This window comes from Peromyscus californicus, unplaced genomic scaffold, assembly GCF_007827085.1.
Source record: "Peromyscus californicus insignis strain IS unplaced genomic scaffold, ASM782708v3 Scaffold_18__1_contigs__length_77618521, whole genome shotgun sequence".
NCBI lineage: Eukaryota > Metazoa > Chordata > Mammalia > Rodentia > Cricetidae > Peromyscus > Peromyscus californicus.
The window spans coordinates 27005860-27025248 of record NW_026294480.1 but is presented as its reverse complement, the minus strand read 5'-3'; the positions used below and the strand labels follow the sequence as shown (position 1 = coordinate 27025248).

Below are 19389 nucleotides of genomic sequence, written 5' to 3'. Positions count from 1 at the left end.
CTGGGCCCTGGCTGGTCTCCAAGAGACAATGTAAAACTAAAAGCACAGAAACCAAATGGAGATAGAACATTAGCTGCACAATTCATCACCCCTAGGCATGACCATGAGAAGAGGCATCTTTTCCCACTAAACTAACACTTGTCTCTCTTTTCCAGTGCTCGGTTTCCTGCGGTGGTGGAGTGCGGATTCGCAGTGTCACCTGTGCCAAGAACCACAATGAACCTTGTGACAAGGCACGGAAACCCAACAGCCGAGCTCTGTGTGGCCTCCAGCAGTGCCCATCTAGCCGCAGAGTTCTGAAACCCAATAAAGACATAGCTCCCAGTGGGAAAAACCAACCAACATCAGAGTATGACCCCTTCAAGCCCATCCCTGCACCCACATCCAGGCCCATGCCGCTGTCCACGCCCACAGTGCCTGGGTCTATGAGCACAAGCACCACAGCAATCAACAACCTTGGCCCCACTATGGCACCCGAAGATGGGATAGGATGGCAGCATACTTCAACCCAAACTAAAGAGGACTCCCACTACCTTACTTCCTCTGGAAGCACTTCCCAGGCCCCCTTCACTTCCTGGTCTGTAAGTATCCAGCCCGATGATGAAAATGTTTCTAGTTCGGCTATAGGTCCTACTTCAGAGGCTGACTTTTGGGCAACAACAAGTGATTCCGGCTTATCATCTAGCAATGCTGTGACTTGGCAAGTAACCCCATTTTATGACCCCTTGACCACGGATCCGGAAGTGGAGATACACAGTGGCTCAGGAGAAGGCAGTGACCAGCCTATGAACAAGGATGAAAACAACTCTGTGATATGGAACAAGAGCAGGGCACCTGAGCACGCGTCTTCCATGGAGAGGAATGCAGAAATACCACTCGGACCTCCACCAACATCTTACGTCGGGGAAGAGACTTCATGGCCTCCCTTCAGTGCAATGATGAAAGGCTCACTACCTGACTGGTCCCTTAAAAACGAGACACCCAGAGCTGAGGGGATGATCACTGAAAAACCAAGGAACATTCCACTCCCGCCTGGAGGAGGCCATCAGCCAACGCCCTCAGAAAAGTTAGAAAACCATGACCACTTGGCATTGCCAAACGATACAAATCCAACCCAAGGCTCTGGGCCTGTCCTGACGGAGGAAGATGCATCAAGTCTGATTGCTGAGGGATTTCTGCTAAATGCTTCCAATTACAAGCAGCTTATGAAGGACCCCAGCCCTGCACACTGGATTGTTGGAAACTGGAGTAAAGTAAGATTTTCAGTTTCCTATCCCAGACCTCATTCTATATGGAAAATATCTAGCAATGGTATATTGTGAAAATTCTGAAATGAATTTACATTAAAATGTTGTCTAATTGGGCATGGAGTCACGCATTTATAATCCTAGCCCTTGAGAGACTGAGGTGGGTGGATTGTGAGTTGAATGCCAGCCTGGGCTATAGAGCAGATTTGGAAGCCAGTTTGGTTACATAAGATTCTGATGAAATATAAGAGAAAGAAAGAAAGAAGAGGAAGGGAAAGAATGGAGGAGGAGGGAGGGAGGGAGGGAGGGAGGGAAAGAGGGAGGGAGGGAGGGAGGGAGGGAGGGAGGGAAAGAGGGAGGGAGGGAGGGAAAGAGGGAGGGAGGGAGGGAAAGAGGGAGGGAGGGAGGGAGGGAGGGAGGGAGGGAGGGAGGGAAAGAAAAAAAATGACAATTACAACCATCTCTACGCCAACTCCCCAAATGGGAAGGAGAAGAATAAATATATTATTTATAAAACAATGCATACATACAAGTATATATTTATACATTATCCATAAATACGAAAGAGAAGACATACAATGAGACACAGTGAGAAGTCTCTATCAGGAGACCTGAGTCAGTCAGTGTGTGAGCATGGAGAATCCAGTTAGTGTGTGAGCATGGAGAATTTAGTCATCTTTCTGTACCTGGTGCTTAAGATATAGGCTGATATGTCTAGGGTGGCGCATCTCTGGTGTCCCTTTAAGCTGTGTACTCCAAAGGTCCTAGGATGAGGACAGCTATAAGGACCTGTCCTCCCATTCCATTCAGAAAGCTGATGCTCAGACTTCAGTTAAACTTGGGAAGTAATCATGATTAGAATGGAAATCTGAGACAAAAATCTCAAAAAGAATTATATCACTTACTATGTCAAATTTTATATCCAAGTATACATATTCTATCCTATTATCAAGGGATATATGTCCTTTGATTTTTATATGAATACTTAGTATCTTTTACTTGTGTGGTCAAAACAAGATAGAGAGGAAATACCTACCAAAGGGCCCCCTTTCTACCTATGATACACTTAAAATGCTTTATTAATATATATTACATATCACAAACATTACCTGATTATTACAGAGCTAGGCACCCACTTTTATTATCTAATTATTTTTCTTTGAGTGGCCTCATTAAAAAAATCACTATGGTTCACTGAAAGAATTGTAATATCTAAGAAGAACTAAGCATTATAATAAAATTTTGGCCCCTACTTTCAGGCTTTAGAAATTTGACCAGATATTTGTTTGTTTGTTTCTTTCTTTTTATTTCTGCAACTAGTGACATCCTTTTGAGGCACCAAAATAATTTCTGACCTATTTTAAATTTGAAATTCAATAAAAGTTTAGTATATGAACTTATAAAATAATGTAGCCACAAATTCAAATAATTAAGGTTTTTTTTACAATTTATGTCTTCTTTTCTAAAGTGAGCTAATCTACAGCAGTTAATTAAGAATAGCATATAGTATATAATAGCTGTGAATATAAGAACAAAAACACAGTTAGAGCAATTTACAAGGTATGCTGACTTCCAGAACCTTCTCACATCTGGTCTCTTATTATTTTCACATTGGCTGTCCTAGAGAATGGATGATGTCTGTCCCATATATGCTGATTTTACAAGTAGGAAACATAAAATGCTAATGGCTGAGTGACTGTCCTAAAACTCACTTTTCAATGTGATGATGAACTTTCTTTTTTCACCATAACCCTGTCTCTATTCGGAATTCTGGCACCAACTTACAAATTAAGGGTATAGCATTCTTTGGTGTAAATTACCAGCCTCATTGGATCATGGTACTGACTTTACCAGCAACATATGGGTAAATTCAAAACTCCAAAAGTTTCTGTACCAAATCTGTACTTATTTGCATTTGAACTATCTGTATGTTCTGTTTCTAAAGTGAGTTATTACATTTTTCATTGGTGAATCAACATCTTATCTCTATTTGCAAAAGTCCAGCTTCAGAGATAAAAAGATGTTTATAATCACAGTAATCTGATATATTGAAGTGTATAAATGTGTCTCCTAAGCCAAGCTTTTTTAGTCATATTCCTATCTGATAAATTCTGAAGGGGTGTAAGGACAAGAGCTGATGATGTGAGCTTAACAACATGTGAAGGTGTGTTAGAAATAGGATTTTAAGCTAATTAGCATGAGTTATCTACTACAATACTTACTGCAGCCCAAGATGGTTAATGACACACTAGAGGTGAGGCGGAGAGAGGTTAAGTAACTAAAATTACACCCACCAAGTGAAGGAGCAGGGATTTGAACTCAGATGGACAGCTGAGAACCCGCAATCCCTTCCTTTGCAAATCAGAAAACATTACCGTCCTCTGGGCTTTGGTTTTATTTGCTGTTTCCTTACTCATATTATATATAAAAACAATGTCAGTTATGTGATTACCCTAAGTTGACAAATGAGATGATAATGTATTCTACAAGAAAGGATTTTTTAATAACAGAGGGCAACTTCTAGCTACTTTTAGAGCCACAAAAACAAATGGCCCCTAAGATATCACCACCATTGATTTGGTGTAGAAATCTTAAAATAAATTTAATTTTCTCAGGGTTTCTTAGGATGATTTATTTTCAAATAGCATTCTCAAAATGTATCTTCCTAAAATCATGTCATACCTCTAAAGAGCAAGAGGGTGCTATCTTCCTGTGCCAAAGCAGTCATTGGGTGTGGCCTGAACTGATGAAGTTTAATTAAAGGTGCTTTCTGAGATGTCTAGGTATAACTAATGTGCTTTTGTGTGTATGGGTCTGGGGTTCTTGAAGAAGGTAATAACTAAGGAGAGTACTTGGCAGCCATGATCAATGGGTGGTAGTTAGAGCCTTGAAAATGAGTGAGGTTACCCCAAAACTACCTGTACACTGCAAAGGCCTGTGACCCAGGAGTGAAACTTAGAGAGCACTCATGTTTTAAAGAGGTGGCTAAGAAAGAGATCCCATTGGGGAAGTCTGGTAAGGAGTAATCTGACATGTAAGACTTACGAGAAGAAATATGGCACTGTTTATAATTAGGAGTGTGTCAACTGTAGACCTTTTACACTTGATCATTGGCAGGTCACTGATGACTTTGGGGAGGACAGGCTTAGTACTTAGATGGAAGCTGCAGTGTAAAGGGAGAATGGCTTAGGAGGCTAGCCTAGTAACTGGGGAGAGCCATACACTAGGATTATTAGTAGTGATTGACAGCCCTCCTCAGCCCAGAAGGTAATATGGAAGTTTTATTTAAAAGGCACCTGTGGCCCAGCGGTGGTGGCACATGCCTTTAATCCTAGCACAAAGGAGGCAGAGGCAGGTGGATCTCTGAGGCCAGCCTAGTCTACAAAGTGGGTTCCAGGACAGCTGGGGCTACACAGAGAAACCCTGTCTTAAAAAACAAAGAAACAAAGGTGCCTGTGATTCTAGCACTCATGAGACAGAGGCAGGAAGGCTATGAGTTCAAAGCCCTCTTGGGCTACATAGCAAATTCCAGGTCATCCTGGGCTGTATAATGACAACATGTGAATAAGTAAAGAAATACTAAAAACAAGTATTTATCTCAGGATGACCAATCCTCAGCTTCGAGAACAGCTGTGTAATTGCTGAATTTAAATGTGTTGTGGTTATTTGTCATAACGATATTAGATGTCAATAGACGCTATTCAGTTGACAAATGTTAATTAATTCAATGAGAAGTTACTATATCCAAGAAAACTAAAACATAATGGAGTAAACATAAACTATAATGACTTCTGATCCTAGAGGTTAAAACATTTTGATTATAGTAAATCAAGGTACAATTCATTTAGACTCAAATGTCGTCACTGGGCTTTGACAAAAATAATTGTCATATTGAATTTATCATAATTCACTCATAGGTTGAGCTGCTGATTCTAAGCAGTTGGGCTACAGAAAAGGAACTGGATCATAGTAGCTTTTTAGAGCAACAAGAACATAAATGAAAATTAGAGTTCTCTACTTAGCAGTGATCCCTTATGTGGCAGGACTTAGGGACTACTCTTCTTATGTGTTTTTTAAATAAAATATTTCATATATTTATTTATCAGAGAAAGTCAAAGTTCAGAATGGAAGCTTTGGATTTTGAGTATCCCATGGTTCCTGATTCTTACATCTACTCACTTTTGATGCTGGTTTTTTTTTTTTTTTTTTGATGGTCTCTCAGTACAGATCAATCATCTCTCGATTATAATGTCTCAGAAACCTAGGGATTACCACTGATACTAATTTGCCTCTCCCCCACTAAAACAAGCTGTAATAGTGTTTGAAGTCAGATGAACTCATCAATTCTGTCATCTGCTTTTTGTTTCCTGCCTGTTGAAGACCTGGTAGTTCCTAGTCTTTAGGTAGGAGGGATTTGAAAGTTAATGGGGCTGTTTTTGTTTGTTATTTAGTAATGATCACACTTAATATCTGAGAGCCAATAATCATAAAAATCCCTATTCAGGAATTCAGTATTCAGGCAAGTCCTTTAAAAGGAAGGATCCCCCAGCCCAAAGTACCAGTGGTACCTCCGCAGTTAAGAATGCAGGACCTTCTGTGCACAGCCTTGCCCAGGACACCTGCCTTTGCCTCACTGCTGGTCTGTAGGCCTCTGTTCTTTCCCTTTTCCAATCTTTTCCACATTGCTGCAAGAGATATAAGAGGGCTGTTCAAACCACTCCAACGTCCTTCTTACAAATACCGATCTTTTTAATACATACAGAGCAGATGAAATGCACTCTGCCAATAATAAAAGGGGAAAAATAAAAAGAAAGAAACCATCTAATCAAACATCAAATTGGTGTTGCATAAGTGACTTTCTAGTCTTACTGCTTTTCTGCATCCAATTTGCATCTCAAAGCTCTAAAGCACCCAATCTCCTTTATTCTCTGCCTGCCTGTCCCTGCCCAGTACTCTCATCCATGCTGTTCCTTCTGCCTGGGATCTCTTACCACCCCCCCCCACCCCCCACCTCCCCCGCCACTCTGCCCTCACATCCTCCATGCTCCTTGGGGTCATTTTAAACCTCCTCTCCCATAAAGCTTTTCTGAGCCCTAAGCCAGAATCCATTTCTAATGTTTATTAGGGTTTGATCTGGTCTCTCTTAGGCTATGCCCTCAGCTTCTCTCTTTCATTAAAAGATTGCCCAAGGCCCTCACTGTACATAACACATCTCTTTTGCTAACTGAGGTTTCAGAATTAATAAATGGTGCAAAAAACGAAGTTGACCCTATAAAAAGGCATGCAGTTTGAAAATGCACTTGCTGGACTTGAACCCTGAATAAATGCATCCTGTCACTCCCTCAGTTTCCTCCTCTCTAAGGAGGTGATCATCATATTTGACTCCTAAGGTTAGTAGAGGTAAAAGAAATATCTATGAGCGACAGAAGAATATCAGGCACATAGCAAGGAACAGGGGTATTTTCCATCATTACTTATATAACAGAAACATGAAGTGTTGTATACTGTGTACTGCTGTGGCTCTTATTTTGACAGAATCCTTCATCTCATTGAACTGCTGCTTCTTTCGATCAGATCCCTTGGCTAGTCAGTTAAAGGTAGGCTTGTGTAGTCAGAGTATGAAAGTGACAGCATAATTCTCCACATCTTTTCCATATTTTTTTCAGATGTTGCTGACCCGACCCTCAGTATCTATTTACAGTTCCGTCACCCCACACTTGTTCCCTAACCTGATGGGTCAATTGCTTCAGGGGTCACAGGACAGAATGGAGTCCCCCCTCCACTTCCTCAAAGTCCTCTTGTTTTCTCTCATCTCCTACTTCCAATAGGAAAGTAATTCTACGTAAGGAAAGCTCGACTCTACAGAATGCGGTTTTTGTTTTGCTTTGTCTACAGTCTGTGATCTCCTCTTGTCGGCTTCACTTTGGGACTGTAGCAGGATGCCTAAATAGAAACTGTCAAAGAGAATTAAATCAATTCTGGGGAGGAGGACCAAACTCCAAGCTCCAGAAATAATATTTATGACTTGTAGCATAAACATGGCCCAAGGAACTATGGCTCTGTCTTGAGATTTCATGGGATCATTACTAGCCTGGCAATGTGGTCTCATTAGCAACTTTCCTAAGCTTGCCTAAATGTTCTATTTCCCCCTCTATGTCACAATATTAAGTTAATAACACCCCATACTGTCTGTGTGACCTTGTGCAAGGTGGTATGCATGAGTCATCTTCAGTACCCACAGCAGGCCAGCATGAGGGGGACCCTCCTGTTGTCACCAGTTTTTCAGGCTTGGGGAGGCTCAGAATCCGCAAAGGCTCACCCAGCTGGCAAACAGCCCAACTGTGATTAATCACCACGTAGTTATACCCTCTCCAGGAGGTTCTTTCAACTTCAGCTTGTCCTCTCAAGTCCCTGCTGGAGGTCAGTTGAAAGCTGGCCTGGGGTAGCTGAGTCATCTAATTCTGTTTCCTGTTAGCTCTCATCCTCTAATGTGTTGCCCAGGCATATGCTCATGGCAAAAGCAGAGTCCACAGCAAAAGAGGGAAGCAAAGCACAGTAACTAGAGTAGCATTAGCCTCCATACCCTATTAGCCAGAAGGAGTCACAAGAGCAGCCTTCATTTAGTGGCTAAGAAAACCAATAGCATCTTTTGATGAGAGAAACGAAGAGAGTGTGAGTGTGGATGATGGAGAACATTAGCGGGCTCAATCCATGAGATGATGGTAATTGCACATTAGCTGCCATTGTCTCTACTATAAAGATGTATAACGATGTTCAAAGGGAAACAGGAACGATACAGATCAAGTCCTAAAGAATTTTAGGGATGAGGAGAAATTTCCTCTATAAATGAAAATTGAAATAAAATTACGACATTTAGTGTTTTCTACTTTTCCCTTTCTGTGATTCTACAATTTACCTAAGATATTATACATGTGACTGTACACAACACACACACACACACACACACACACACACACACACACACACACACACACACACTTTACAATAACCAAAATTTGCACCAGATGAAGAACCAGATTGTATGGAGGGCAAATGTGTGGCCAAGGAAACATAAGGCTGCTCTTATTTATATAATTTATCAAAAGAAACTTTCTTTTAAATAAGCTCAGAGCTGTGTTTTATGTATTCAGAAACAATCCCTTCCTAAGGGTAAGCAGGAAAGAGGATGAAAAAAAAAGAGAGAGAGAGAGAGAGACCAAAGGAGAGAACCTGTGTAATCTTCAAGGTGAAGGCAAGTTAAACTTGTGAAACTGAGTAACTATAAACGAGTGGGAACAGCTTGAGACAAATGAACTCTACCTATGGAAAAGGTGACTGCCTGTTCTCTGCCAGTGGAGCAAGAGGTGAAGGGCAGCATTTTGTCACTTCTTCCCAACTCCAGCTGTGGTCTCAGGGGCAACAGCATCAGCATCATCTGGGAACTTGGTAAAAATGCAGAATCCCAGTGCTGGTGAGGACACTGATGAGAATCTGCATTCACTAGGGTTCCTGGTTGTTACCTAGAGACGCTAGAGTTTGAGAGGCACTACCAGAATGTACAACATAAGGTCTGGAGGAAGAATACTCCATCTTCCTCCACGGACAAGCCAGCATGAAGCCTCGGTGTCTTTGTCTACCCTATAATAATACTAATTGGCATCATTGAAAGAAAGTGGGTAAAAGTCACTGCCACGTTAGATATGAGGTGTGAGGCGTATGCTGACATCTGACATCCATTCTGAACTGGAGTGATATGAAATATAGCTATGTGCCTGTGGCCCAGGCACTTGTATCAGTGTACTTATCAAGGAAAAGCACATTTCCATTTGCAACATCTTTCCTTTTATGTACAGCTGGGTGCTCCCTAACTGCAGCTGTCTATTAGAGCTGTTCACTTTAAAGCACTCAGCCAGACATTCTGTGTGTGTATTCCTATCCGAGATAGCCTTAGCATCTGGGACAGGAGACCTTTGGCTCCAGGATCGCCGTGATGAGTACACCTGAGAAAAAGCTTTCTGTCTCTCTCCTCTTCCTCCCTTCCCGCTGCAGTGCTCCACCACATGTGGGCTGGGGGCCTACTGGAGGAGTGTGGACTGTAGCACCGGCATGGACGCTGACTGTGCAGCCGTTCAGAGGCCAGACCCTGCTAAGAAGTGCCACCTCCGCCCCTGCGCCGGCTGGCGAGTGGGAAACTGGAGCAAGGTAATCTTTGAGGCTGTGTCTTCAGGGAAAGGGCTGGGTCTTGTGTAAGCACTTGCTAAGAGGGGGCTGCTCTCTTCCCTCCCTCCCTTTTGCCTCTTTTAAAGAGCACAGATGTGTTTCCATTCGTTTGGCTATTTGTCCCTGTGCTTTATCCAACCTTGGTCTCAACAATTCTCGCTCATATAAACCCTCCTCATTCTCGCTAATTGGACTCCCAGAGATCCACCCAGGGCCTAGTCATGGATCTCTGCATCCAGATCCCTCAGTAGTTGGATGAGGTTTCTAGCACATCAATTAGGGTGTTTGGCCATCCCATCACCAGAGTAGGCCAAATGAATGGAAACACATGAACTATGAACCAATGGCTGAGGGGTCCCCCAACTGGATCAGGCCCTCTGAATGGGTGAGACAGTTGATTGGCTTGATCTGTTTGGGAGGCATCCAGGCAGTGGGACCGGGTCCTGTGCTCATTGCATGAGTTGGCTGTTTGAAACCTGGGGCCTATGCAGGATTGCTTGGCTCGGCCTGGGAGGAGGGGACTGGACCTGCCTGGACTGAGTCTACCAGGTTGATCTCAGTCCTCGGAGGAGGCTTTGCCCTGGAGGAGATGGGAATGGGGGGGGGGGGGCTGGGGAGAAGGTGAGGGGGACGGGAGGGGGGAGAACAAGGGAATCCGTGGCTGATATGTAGAACTGAATTGTATTGCAAAATAAAAAAAAAAAAAAGAGCACAGATGCTACATTGGCCATCAGCTTACTCTAAGTTACACAATACCTACAAGTCAGACTTGTATTAACACACAATTTTTTACCTGTGTGTCCTTACTCTCATGAGATAAGCTGGAGCAAAATGTTAAGTTTTCAAACTTAGTTGCTTTGGCCAACATGCAGTACAATATTTCTCAATTATTTTAATTTTGTATTGTATGAAAATTGTAATTGCACAATGTAAAATTACCCCTTGTCACATATATAATTAAGTCATGGCTCAGTGGCTCTTCACAAAACAGCTTCATTTGCCTAAAATGAAAAGAAAGCATTAAAAATAATTTGGGGCTAGAGGGATAGTTTAGCAGTTAAGAGTGCTTTCTGTTCTTACAGGGGAATTAAGTCTATGTCCTGATACCCACATGGGGTGGATCACAGCTATCTGTAGCTCCAGCTCCAGGGGAGCTGATGCCTTCTTCTAGTCTTCGCACATGCACACAAATACACACAGTAAATAATACAAAATAATAATACTAGTGGTAGTGGTCTAATGAATGATCTGGCCATTAAAAAGAATATCCCAAGGCTAGACACAAGCTACATATCTATAATCTCATCACATGTAGATCCAAGGGAAGCAAATCGTGAATTAAGAGTCATCCTGAGCTATAGCATAAACTGTAGGTCAGTTTATGTGCTACATGAAACCCTGTCTCAAAACAAAACCATAGAAAAGTATATTTCCCATATTCACATGTGTTTTACAACCATTACTAATCTGCAGTTACTCAATTCACTGTTTGTTCTGCAAGGTCCCTTGTGAAAGGGGTGAGTCAAGTCTTCAGGCTAATCCAGGTGCTTTGAAGGTACACAGTCAGGCCATCTGCCCATCATCCTGGACTGGAGTTGAGTCAGTTCTTGGAAGACAGAACAGTCAGTGGCAGAATTGAGGGCCAAACAGATAGCAAAAGCAGGTATGAGCTCTGGATACCCCTTCCTTGTTCCATAAATGCTCAACTCTAGGCTTCCATAGATCCCTGTCCTCTCTCCAGTAAACCAGATCCCCATGACTCTAAGACTTGGGGGAAAAAAGAGCTACCTAGAAAGTCTGCAGAGGCTCAAGACCCTCTAAAGTCTAGAAGTAAGTTCCTTCGTCTGGTAGACAACTCATGTCCCAAAAGAAGGCCATAGTGTTCCACTGGACAGACTTACCCATCAGACAGACTTACCTTCAGATGGGGGCGTAAAATGTCATTAGTGTACCTTGTGACCCTTCCCCCAAAGGAAGATTCTGAACTTAGGAAAGAAAGGAGAGTAGGGCTAGCTCCTTGAGAAAATCACATCCCTGTCTCTGTGTTCGTACTATATGTTTTTTTAAGGATAAATTCACATTACCTTGCTTTTTTCCCCCTTCTAACTAATAACAGACTCAGTATAAAAAGACAGACTACTTACCAATGAATTATCTTCCATATCCAAAAATATCTAATGAAATGTCTCATTTCTCAGACTTTGCCATGTGTTGCCCATGTCCCAGAATTCCATCCACCTATCACTGAGAATAATCATTTCCATGGAAATTATATGACACAGAAAGGACAGATGAGTGAAATGGCTTGTAACTCAAAAGGGTCAAGTCAAGCCTGAGGAATTCTTACCATTGGAATGTCCCAAATGAGAGATTTGGGAGCTCATATCTGGGATTTGGCCAGAATCCTCCCTCCTCTATTCACCAGAGAGTTTAGATTTTCCCAGTTGACAGTTGGATTTTTTCAGAGACTTTCTCAGAATTAAAAATTCAACTTTACCTCAATCCTTCTGTATTAGTCTACAAATCCCTACCCAAATACAGAGACACTCAAATTCCTTAGACTTCAGGCTATATTGCAGTCTTCCCGAGGCCACAGGTATCACACCATTACTCTCTGGGGATTTCCCCACCACGTGATTACTGTCCAGATTGATGTGGCATTACTGACTTATGCCTCTACCGGCACCCTTCTCATGATCAAGCCTGCTACCCCTCTTGTACGAATTTGTCGTATGTTTGACAGGAAACACAGTTGCATATTTAGGTTTCAATCTTCCCATTGTCTAGAGATAGCTTACCAGAATGGCTCTTCCTTCCTCTCTCCCTGCATTAATCTGGCTGAAATAAAGTCAAGGTTCAAGTCCTAAGTTTGTCACACATGTGGGCTAGGGAAAGCATATCTCTACAGAATTAAGTCCTAGAGGCAAGTTGTGTATGGTGGTGCATAGCTGTTATCTGTAGGCTGGAGCTGCTGGAGCAGGACTGTCATAAATTGAGTCCAGCCTGAACCTCATAGTGAGTCCAAAGGCAGCAAGGACTGCATAGCAAAACTCTGTCTCAGAAAACAAAACCATACTAATGGCAGTGATGCGCTGGGAATCGTGCACATCTGAGTAGGTAGTCCTGCCTGTCACTAATTAGTGTGTATACTGGTCCATTCATCTAGCCTGTTTGAAGGATTAATGTTCTCACTTCAGTAATAAATTAGATAATATTGCCTCTACTTAACTTATGAGGTTGTGTAAGGATCAAAAGGTGTATTTGTTAGCTTTTTTCAGTACAATAAATACCCGAGATAATCAATTCAGAAAAATAAAGGGCTTATTTTAACCCATGCTCTTATGGGATTCAATCCATGACCAGGTGATTTCCCTGCTTTGGGCTATGGGAACCACGGTAGGAAGCATGTGGTGAAGCAACACTGCCACCTCATGTTGGGGAGGCAAAATACAGAAAAGACAAGGGCCAACCCCCAGCAACCAGGAGACCTCCCAATCCTGGAAATGTCTACGACCTCCAAGGAACACCATGCTGGGAAACAAGGCTTCCACACATGGGCCTTTGAGAAACACTCTAGATTCAAACTACAGCAGTGGGCAAAACGACTCTAAACGGCAAAAGCCTGTTCAAAAATGGAAAGCTCTTAGGCAAAAATTGAGCTAAACAGTGACCGTCAGAAGTGGCTGTTGGTGTTTGCTAATGTCTGACTTCCTAGACTTGGACCAAAAGGCTGATGGATGGTGGATCCTGTCAGAGGAGTAGATTGTCAGAGGACTAGAGAAGTTGTTTGTCCAGTGCTAAGCGAAGTGCTCAGCTTTCCATGGACTTTCGGTCAGTTATATATACTACCTGCAGATGCCAACACTCACCAACACTCAAAAGCCAAAGCATGAGTAACTGAACAAGGGAGTTTGTAGTCTCTGTTGAGGAGCCTGAGATTTAGAGTGTTTCTACTACCAACCCGCTTGGTTATGAAGCTCCTTCTGCATAGTCTCGGTTCCAAGAAACTATCAGAGCATTTCAGAAGGAAGGAAACACCGCATAGTAAGTATGGACATCAGTTGGGTAGCACACACCAGTTTAGAATGAATTCCTCGGGAAATGGAAATGAATCTTACAGTGGGAGAAATATAATACATGACAGAGATGCTCTTGAAAACCCCTCCGGTGGGTCGGACACCCAAGCCACCCATGGTTTTCAGCTCCACACACTTCCTGAAATGACATTTTACAAGTCGCTTCTGTTCTGCAAGCCACTGATTTGACAGTCTCCTTGTTGTGTTTCTTGGATTAAGCACTGTCCTCTTTGGAATTAAGTCAAACAAATCATGTTTCTTCCTGAAATGAATCAGGAATGTTTCCCCCTTGGGGCAATCTGTCTTCCCACATATGCAACACTGCAATTTTCTTTTAGCGATAGTTGATTTTATTATCTGGAGTTTTGCAAAAAAAATAAGAGGAGAATATAGCCTAACCTTAGGGCATCAGGTCTCATATATTTATTAATTACTTGGTCTTATTCTGGTCCAGGTTTGCATATCTTTTGAGCTGCAGGTTTTCTATGATACTTGCTACATTTTATAGAGCTGAATTTTTACAAATGAATAAAATGGGATATAGCCTTGGCCTTACTAAATACAAATAGACTCCCACTTCCATCCAAAACACTTTCCTAGAAACTTATATTAAAATTTAATGCACAAAAACCAGCACGTAGAATTATACATTAGAAAAGCATTTCCATCCCCAAGAAGCAAACTGAGTGGCAAGAAGGTGGATGATATTGAAAATCTCTGCATTTATTTGACCCTGAATATATTAATAATTTATTCTGTTTTTAAGCCATGACATTTTTTACACCATTAAGCATCTTAAACTCAGAGATCCCTTAGGAAAAGTAGAAGAACAGCAATTAAATGGAAGCAACAGAATACAAGTCTAGTAGTCATCTCATGAAATTAGGGCCACGGAAAACTTAACCCCAAGACGACTGACGTACAGACCACAAGGCCCTCCATGGTGGCCTCTGTCTATTTCTCTTTGCCCTTCCTTACACTCATCTCACATTCTGACTGACCCGCTGTTCTCAGACAAGCCATGTTGCACGGCCGTGCTGAGCCTCTGTGCATGCCACTTTCTCTACTTCTGTGTCCCCACTCTGTTTTGCCTTCAACATCTTCATCAGATCTAGCCTAAACTCCCTTCCTTTATTAAAGCCTTTCTTCAGTTTATGAAGTGAAGCTGACCACCCCCTCTTTGGAACATCATGAGGTCTTGAATAACTTATGGAATACAATCTATTATATTTATGTAAATCCCTTCAGCATAGCATTACAAAGCACTTGCATTAGAGATGCAGAGCTTGGAACATGGTAATTGTTCAATAACTGGGAAGAAGGAAAGTGGGGGACAGAGAAGCAGTTAAAATTTTAGAAATAGTTTTATTAATTATTTGAGAATCTCATACATTATATTTTGATCATATTCACCCACCTGACTCCTCCCACATGCATGTTCCCCTTCTATACAACCCAACTGTGTGTCTTCATGTTCTTAAAATCTATCAAGTCCAATTTATGCCACTCAACCACTACTTGATTTTTAAGGTCTTGTGAATGTGTTTAGCATAAGGAAAAGAGTAAAAAGGAAGGCTTTCTTTTAAAGTCTATATTCTGGTTTAGTATTTGGCCTGAAACTTTGGGTATTCTCAAATACAACTGCAGTGATGCATGTTTTGTTTTTTGTTTTTTGTGGGTTTTTTTTTTTTTGACACTTGGGAATGTTAGAATCATTTAATCACCAGCTTATCCTTCTTTTGACATCAGTGGAGAAATAGAGTCTTAGAGAAGTAATTTATCCACGCTCATATAACCACTTGGTGCCAGAGTCGTAACTAAATGCTCTGTGGTGACCTCCTGATTATAATTAACTTTCTTGTTATATGTTTCTGAAGACTGTATGAATCCAATGTGGAAAAGATGACACAAATCAAAACTGTAATGATAAAGCTGTGGCATGGGTACCTCTGGCGGGCCCTGTAACGCTAAGAGGACATGGCATGAGCAACAGGTCAGGGGCAAGAGGTTTATTGGTGGGGGGCAAAAGAGCAAAAGATCATCTTGGAGTGGGGACATGAGGGAGGCAGACAGACAGAACAAGCAAGAAAGCAAGAGAAAGACATTTGACAGATGAACACTTTTAAAGAGTGTGTGTGCCACATAGGGAAGTACACAGGTTGTATCGACAGTGGAAAGGGCTCCATATCTGGAGGCAGATTATGATGCAAGCTTCAACTGCCCCCACCCTCCACCCCGATGCCTGTCAGTGCAGCAGGAGCTAACAAAAACTATCCCAAAAAAGAAGAGGTGGACATTCCATTTTATTTCCATCAGTGAATTCAGTAATAAAGGTATTTTTATTTTCTTTAATTTTATTGACTTATTACAAAAAGTACTTGCAAATCAATGAAAACATCACAGACTAAAATTAGCCAGACCCAAAGTCTAGACAACTCAGTGAACTTCTACAGTTAGAATAGGCATTTAAACAGAAGCTCTGGCACCTTAGGTTAAACTTTACATGTTCAGTACCCAATGTACTTTACCCACGTGTCCACCACTAAACCCAAAGAATCCACAGCAGAGTGAGAACAGTTTCGTTGTTGTTGTTTGTTTTTTTTGTTTTTTGTTGTTGTTTTTTTAATTGTAACTTGATTTGGTTTGCAAAATACTTCAGTTAAGCCGGGCAGTGGTGGCGCACGCCTTTAATCCCAGCACTCAGGAGGCAGAGCCAGGCGAATCTCTGTGAGTTCAAGGCCAGCCTGGTCTTCAAAGCGAGTTCCAGGAAAGGCGCAAAGCTACACAGAGAAACCCTGTCTCGAAAAATCAAAAAAACAAAACAACAAAAAAAAAACTTCAGTTAAAACAACTGGCTCTGTGACCTGAAAACCATCAGGCTTACTTCATTTTGACAAAACATTAGCCTGTTTTTCCTGCTCCCCTGAACCAGACTCCTGTCCTCAGCCTGGCCCACAGACTCCCTATTAGGAAAACGGGAACACAAACTGAACAAGATGAATGTAGCAATTGGCATTCTGCACACAAAAGCAAAATGGCATTAGGAGTGAAGGGACTTCACTATGCTGCCACTTCTGCCTTGCTAACAGAAAGTGAAGTCCCTTTGAAAACAAAACAGAAGCATAGATTTGGTGAGTGTCTTCCTTGGTGACCACCTACAGTTTGTTAGTAAATTTCATTTCCCGTTGCATGTGTGACTATGCTTTCAACAATACAAGAATGCTAATTTAGAAATTGTATTTGGGAACAGTGACTTGTAGCAACAAATAGACCATAAGAAAAAAAACATTTTATATTTGTTTCTTGTGAAATTTTGTTTTCCTAATAAAGTTAATTTTTAAAATGGCAACTATTTTTATTTTTATACATGTACTTAACACATGGGAGGAAGATAAAGTTTTTAATGTGTGTTTTGTTGGAGCTGTCTAGCTAGTGTTGACCATACTTGATTTGTGGAAGCATTAGAACATCCATCCACCCCTTTGTCATAGGAGTCCAAGTCTTCCCATGTTACAGACTTTGGTGTTTAGGGTTGGCAATTTGATTGGGTCTAGAATCACCTGGAAGACAGCCTTCTAGGCATGCCTGTGGAGGTTGTCTTAATTAACTTAATTGAGTTGGGAAGACCCTTCTATTGAGGGTGGGACCATTCCCTAGATTTGGGTCCTAGACTGTAGAAGAAGAGAGAGTTAACTGTGCACAAGAGTAGCTCCCTGCTTCTTGACTGAGGATAGGGTGTGACCATCTCCCTTGGAATCCTGCCACAGTGAGTCCTGTCGTGATGGGCTGTAACCTGCCACTCTAGACAAAAGGAATGCTTTCTTGATTAAGTTGCTTAGGGCAGGACATTTTTATCATAGCAACAGAAAACAAATTAAGACACTGGCCAAGATTTTACCACGTACCTTGATGAATATTCTCAGACAGTGAGAGAAGGTTGAGCAGGAATCTTTGGAATCTTCTACTGGAAGCATTTGAGAAATTTTTTTTCTGCTCAGCCACAACCCTACAATGATGATTTCTACAAAAGCCAGGAGAGAGTGATGCTTCCTGATTACAGAGGAAGATGGAAGGATAATGTATAGCCATCCTCCAGCAATATATTCCTTTCTTGGTGGCACACTTTCTCAATCAACACTGTCAATGAAGTCACTGTACAGAATCAAGAGGAGAAAGACACTGTTACATGGAGGCACATATCTGCAACCCTAGCCCCCAAGAAGCTGAGGCAGGAGGTTCATGAGTGCCAGACCAGTCTGGGCCAAGTAGAAAGATACTCTGTCTCAAAAAAAAAATCAATAAAAACAGGAAAATAGAAAGAAACAGGTGAAAAAGTTAGCAAAGAAGGAATAAGCCGGAGGGAATGAATAGGAATGGAAAGAGAAGGAGGGGAGGAGAGGGGAAGGGGAGGGAAGGGGAAGGGAGGAGAGGAGATAGGAGGGGAGGGAAGAAGGACAGTGCTCTTTGTCTGGTGGTGATACAGAGATTGTTTTACCCTTTGGGAGTCCAAAAATCCCAGCAGTTTCTCGGAATTCATTTTCTTGATTCAACAAATCCATACTGACCATCCGTGCTGTGTCTGGCCCCATGCTAAGGGCCTGTGATGCTGTGCCGAACAGGACAGATAGGGCAAAACAAATGAAGTCTTTTGCATTTCAAGTGCTATGCTACAAAGAAGGAATGGAAATAAATAACAGGAGGTGGTTTTGTTTAAGGAAGACCTCTGTTTTAAATAGTAGTGAGAAGGCTCAGTGGGAAGGGGGTGATTTGCCTCATGAGCCTGGTGACCTGAGTGCTAGCCCCAGAACCCACTTACCTTGGAGGGAATCAACTCCACAGAGTTGTCCTCTGATCTCCACATGTGTCTCACAATGACAAACCCACACTGACACATACATAACCATACGTACATGCTATGGTAAGTAAAGTTTTTAATCTGACTCTTAAAGAAAAAGTAGTAGCATGTAATTCAGAAAGCAAAGGAAGGGACATTTAGGATATAAGGACCACCAGGTCACACTGTTAACCTTGGGAGAGTCTGCTGATGATTGTAGGCATCTGCCTCCTGTCCTCCCACTTTAGGTCCAAATGTGGGGCAAATACAGGAGCTGAAGGGATTCAAAAAGCACTAGAATCAAATCAAAAGGAGAAAGGGAGACAGTCCTGGCCATGGGCAGCCTAGGATACCATTGCTGTCCTGGTCCAAATGACATGAAAAGCCAACAGGTGAACCCTGCAATGTCCTGATACAGAGCAGGATGCAAGGACTGCTCAATGGGGTTAGAATCAGAGGGAAGGGGCTATTAATAGGGCCCATTTGAAGGCTTTCTCTGGACATGTGCCCATCTGGCAAACTTTCCGTGATCAAGGCAAGTGATGACAGCTTTGCTCACTCCTGTGAGTCAAGCCACTGAACAGTGACTCTGTTAATTTCCCTAGTATAACCCCTTCCTAAGAGTTGATAACGTGTTGTGTTCTAAATAATGGATAAAAGTAGTTTTTAGTGGAGTTCTGAGTAAAAGTGGTTGGCTAGATTGGTCCTTCCATTTGGACCAAAGAGGCTGGCTTGCTTGAAGTGAATATAGATATTGAGCAGGGATAGCCACCCTCTGAGACAGGCTGTACCCTGTGCTGGCAGGGCAGGTTCTCCACTGCCACAAGTCCACAATTCTTCTGGCAGCCTTTGAGATAGCAGGTACACATCCCAGTTTACAAATAATACCATTTGTGGCTCAAAATGTATCCAAGGCTCAATCAACGAGGGACAAAACTGGGATACTCATCCACTGTTGACAGATGTCCAAACTCTCACACATCTACACATGGGTGGGTGGGGGTGATACCAG

At 42.1% G+C, this 19389-nt stretch overlaps 1 protein-coding gene across 1 annotated transcript in view; it reads left to right on the top strand.

Annotated features, from left to right (window-relative positions):
- Window positions 1–19389, top strand: part of Adamts12 (ADAM metallopeptidase with thrombospondin type 1 motif 12) — a 274458-nt gene that overhangs the window by 230753 nt on the left and 24316 nt on the right. Inside the window, exons 19-20 of the mRNA XM_052743118.1 lie at window positions 156–1253; window positions 9297–9449. Coding sequence (XP_052599078.1) covers window positions 156–1253; window positions 9297–9449 — 1251 coding nt within the window. The remainder of the gene's footprint in view (window positions 1–155; window positions 1254–9296; window positions 9450–19389) is intronic.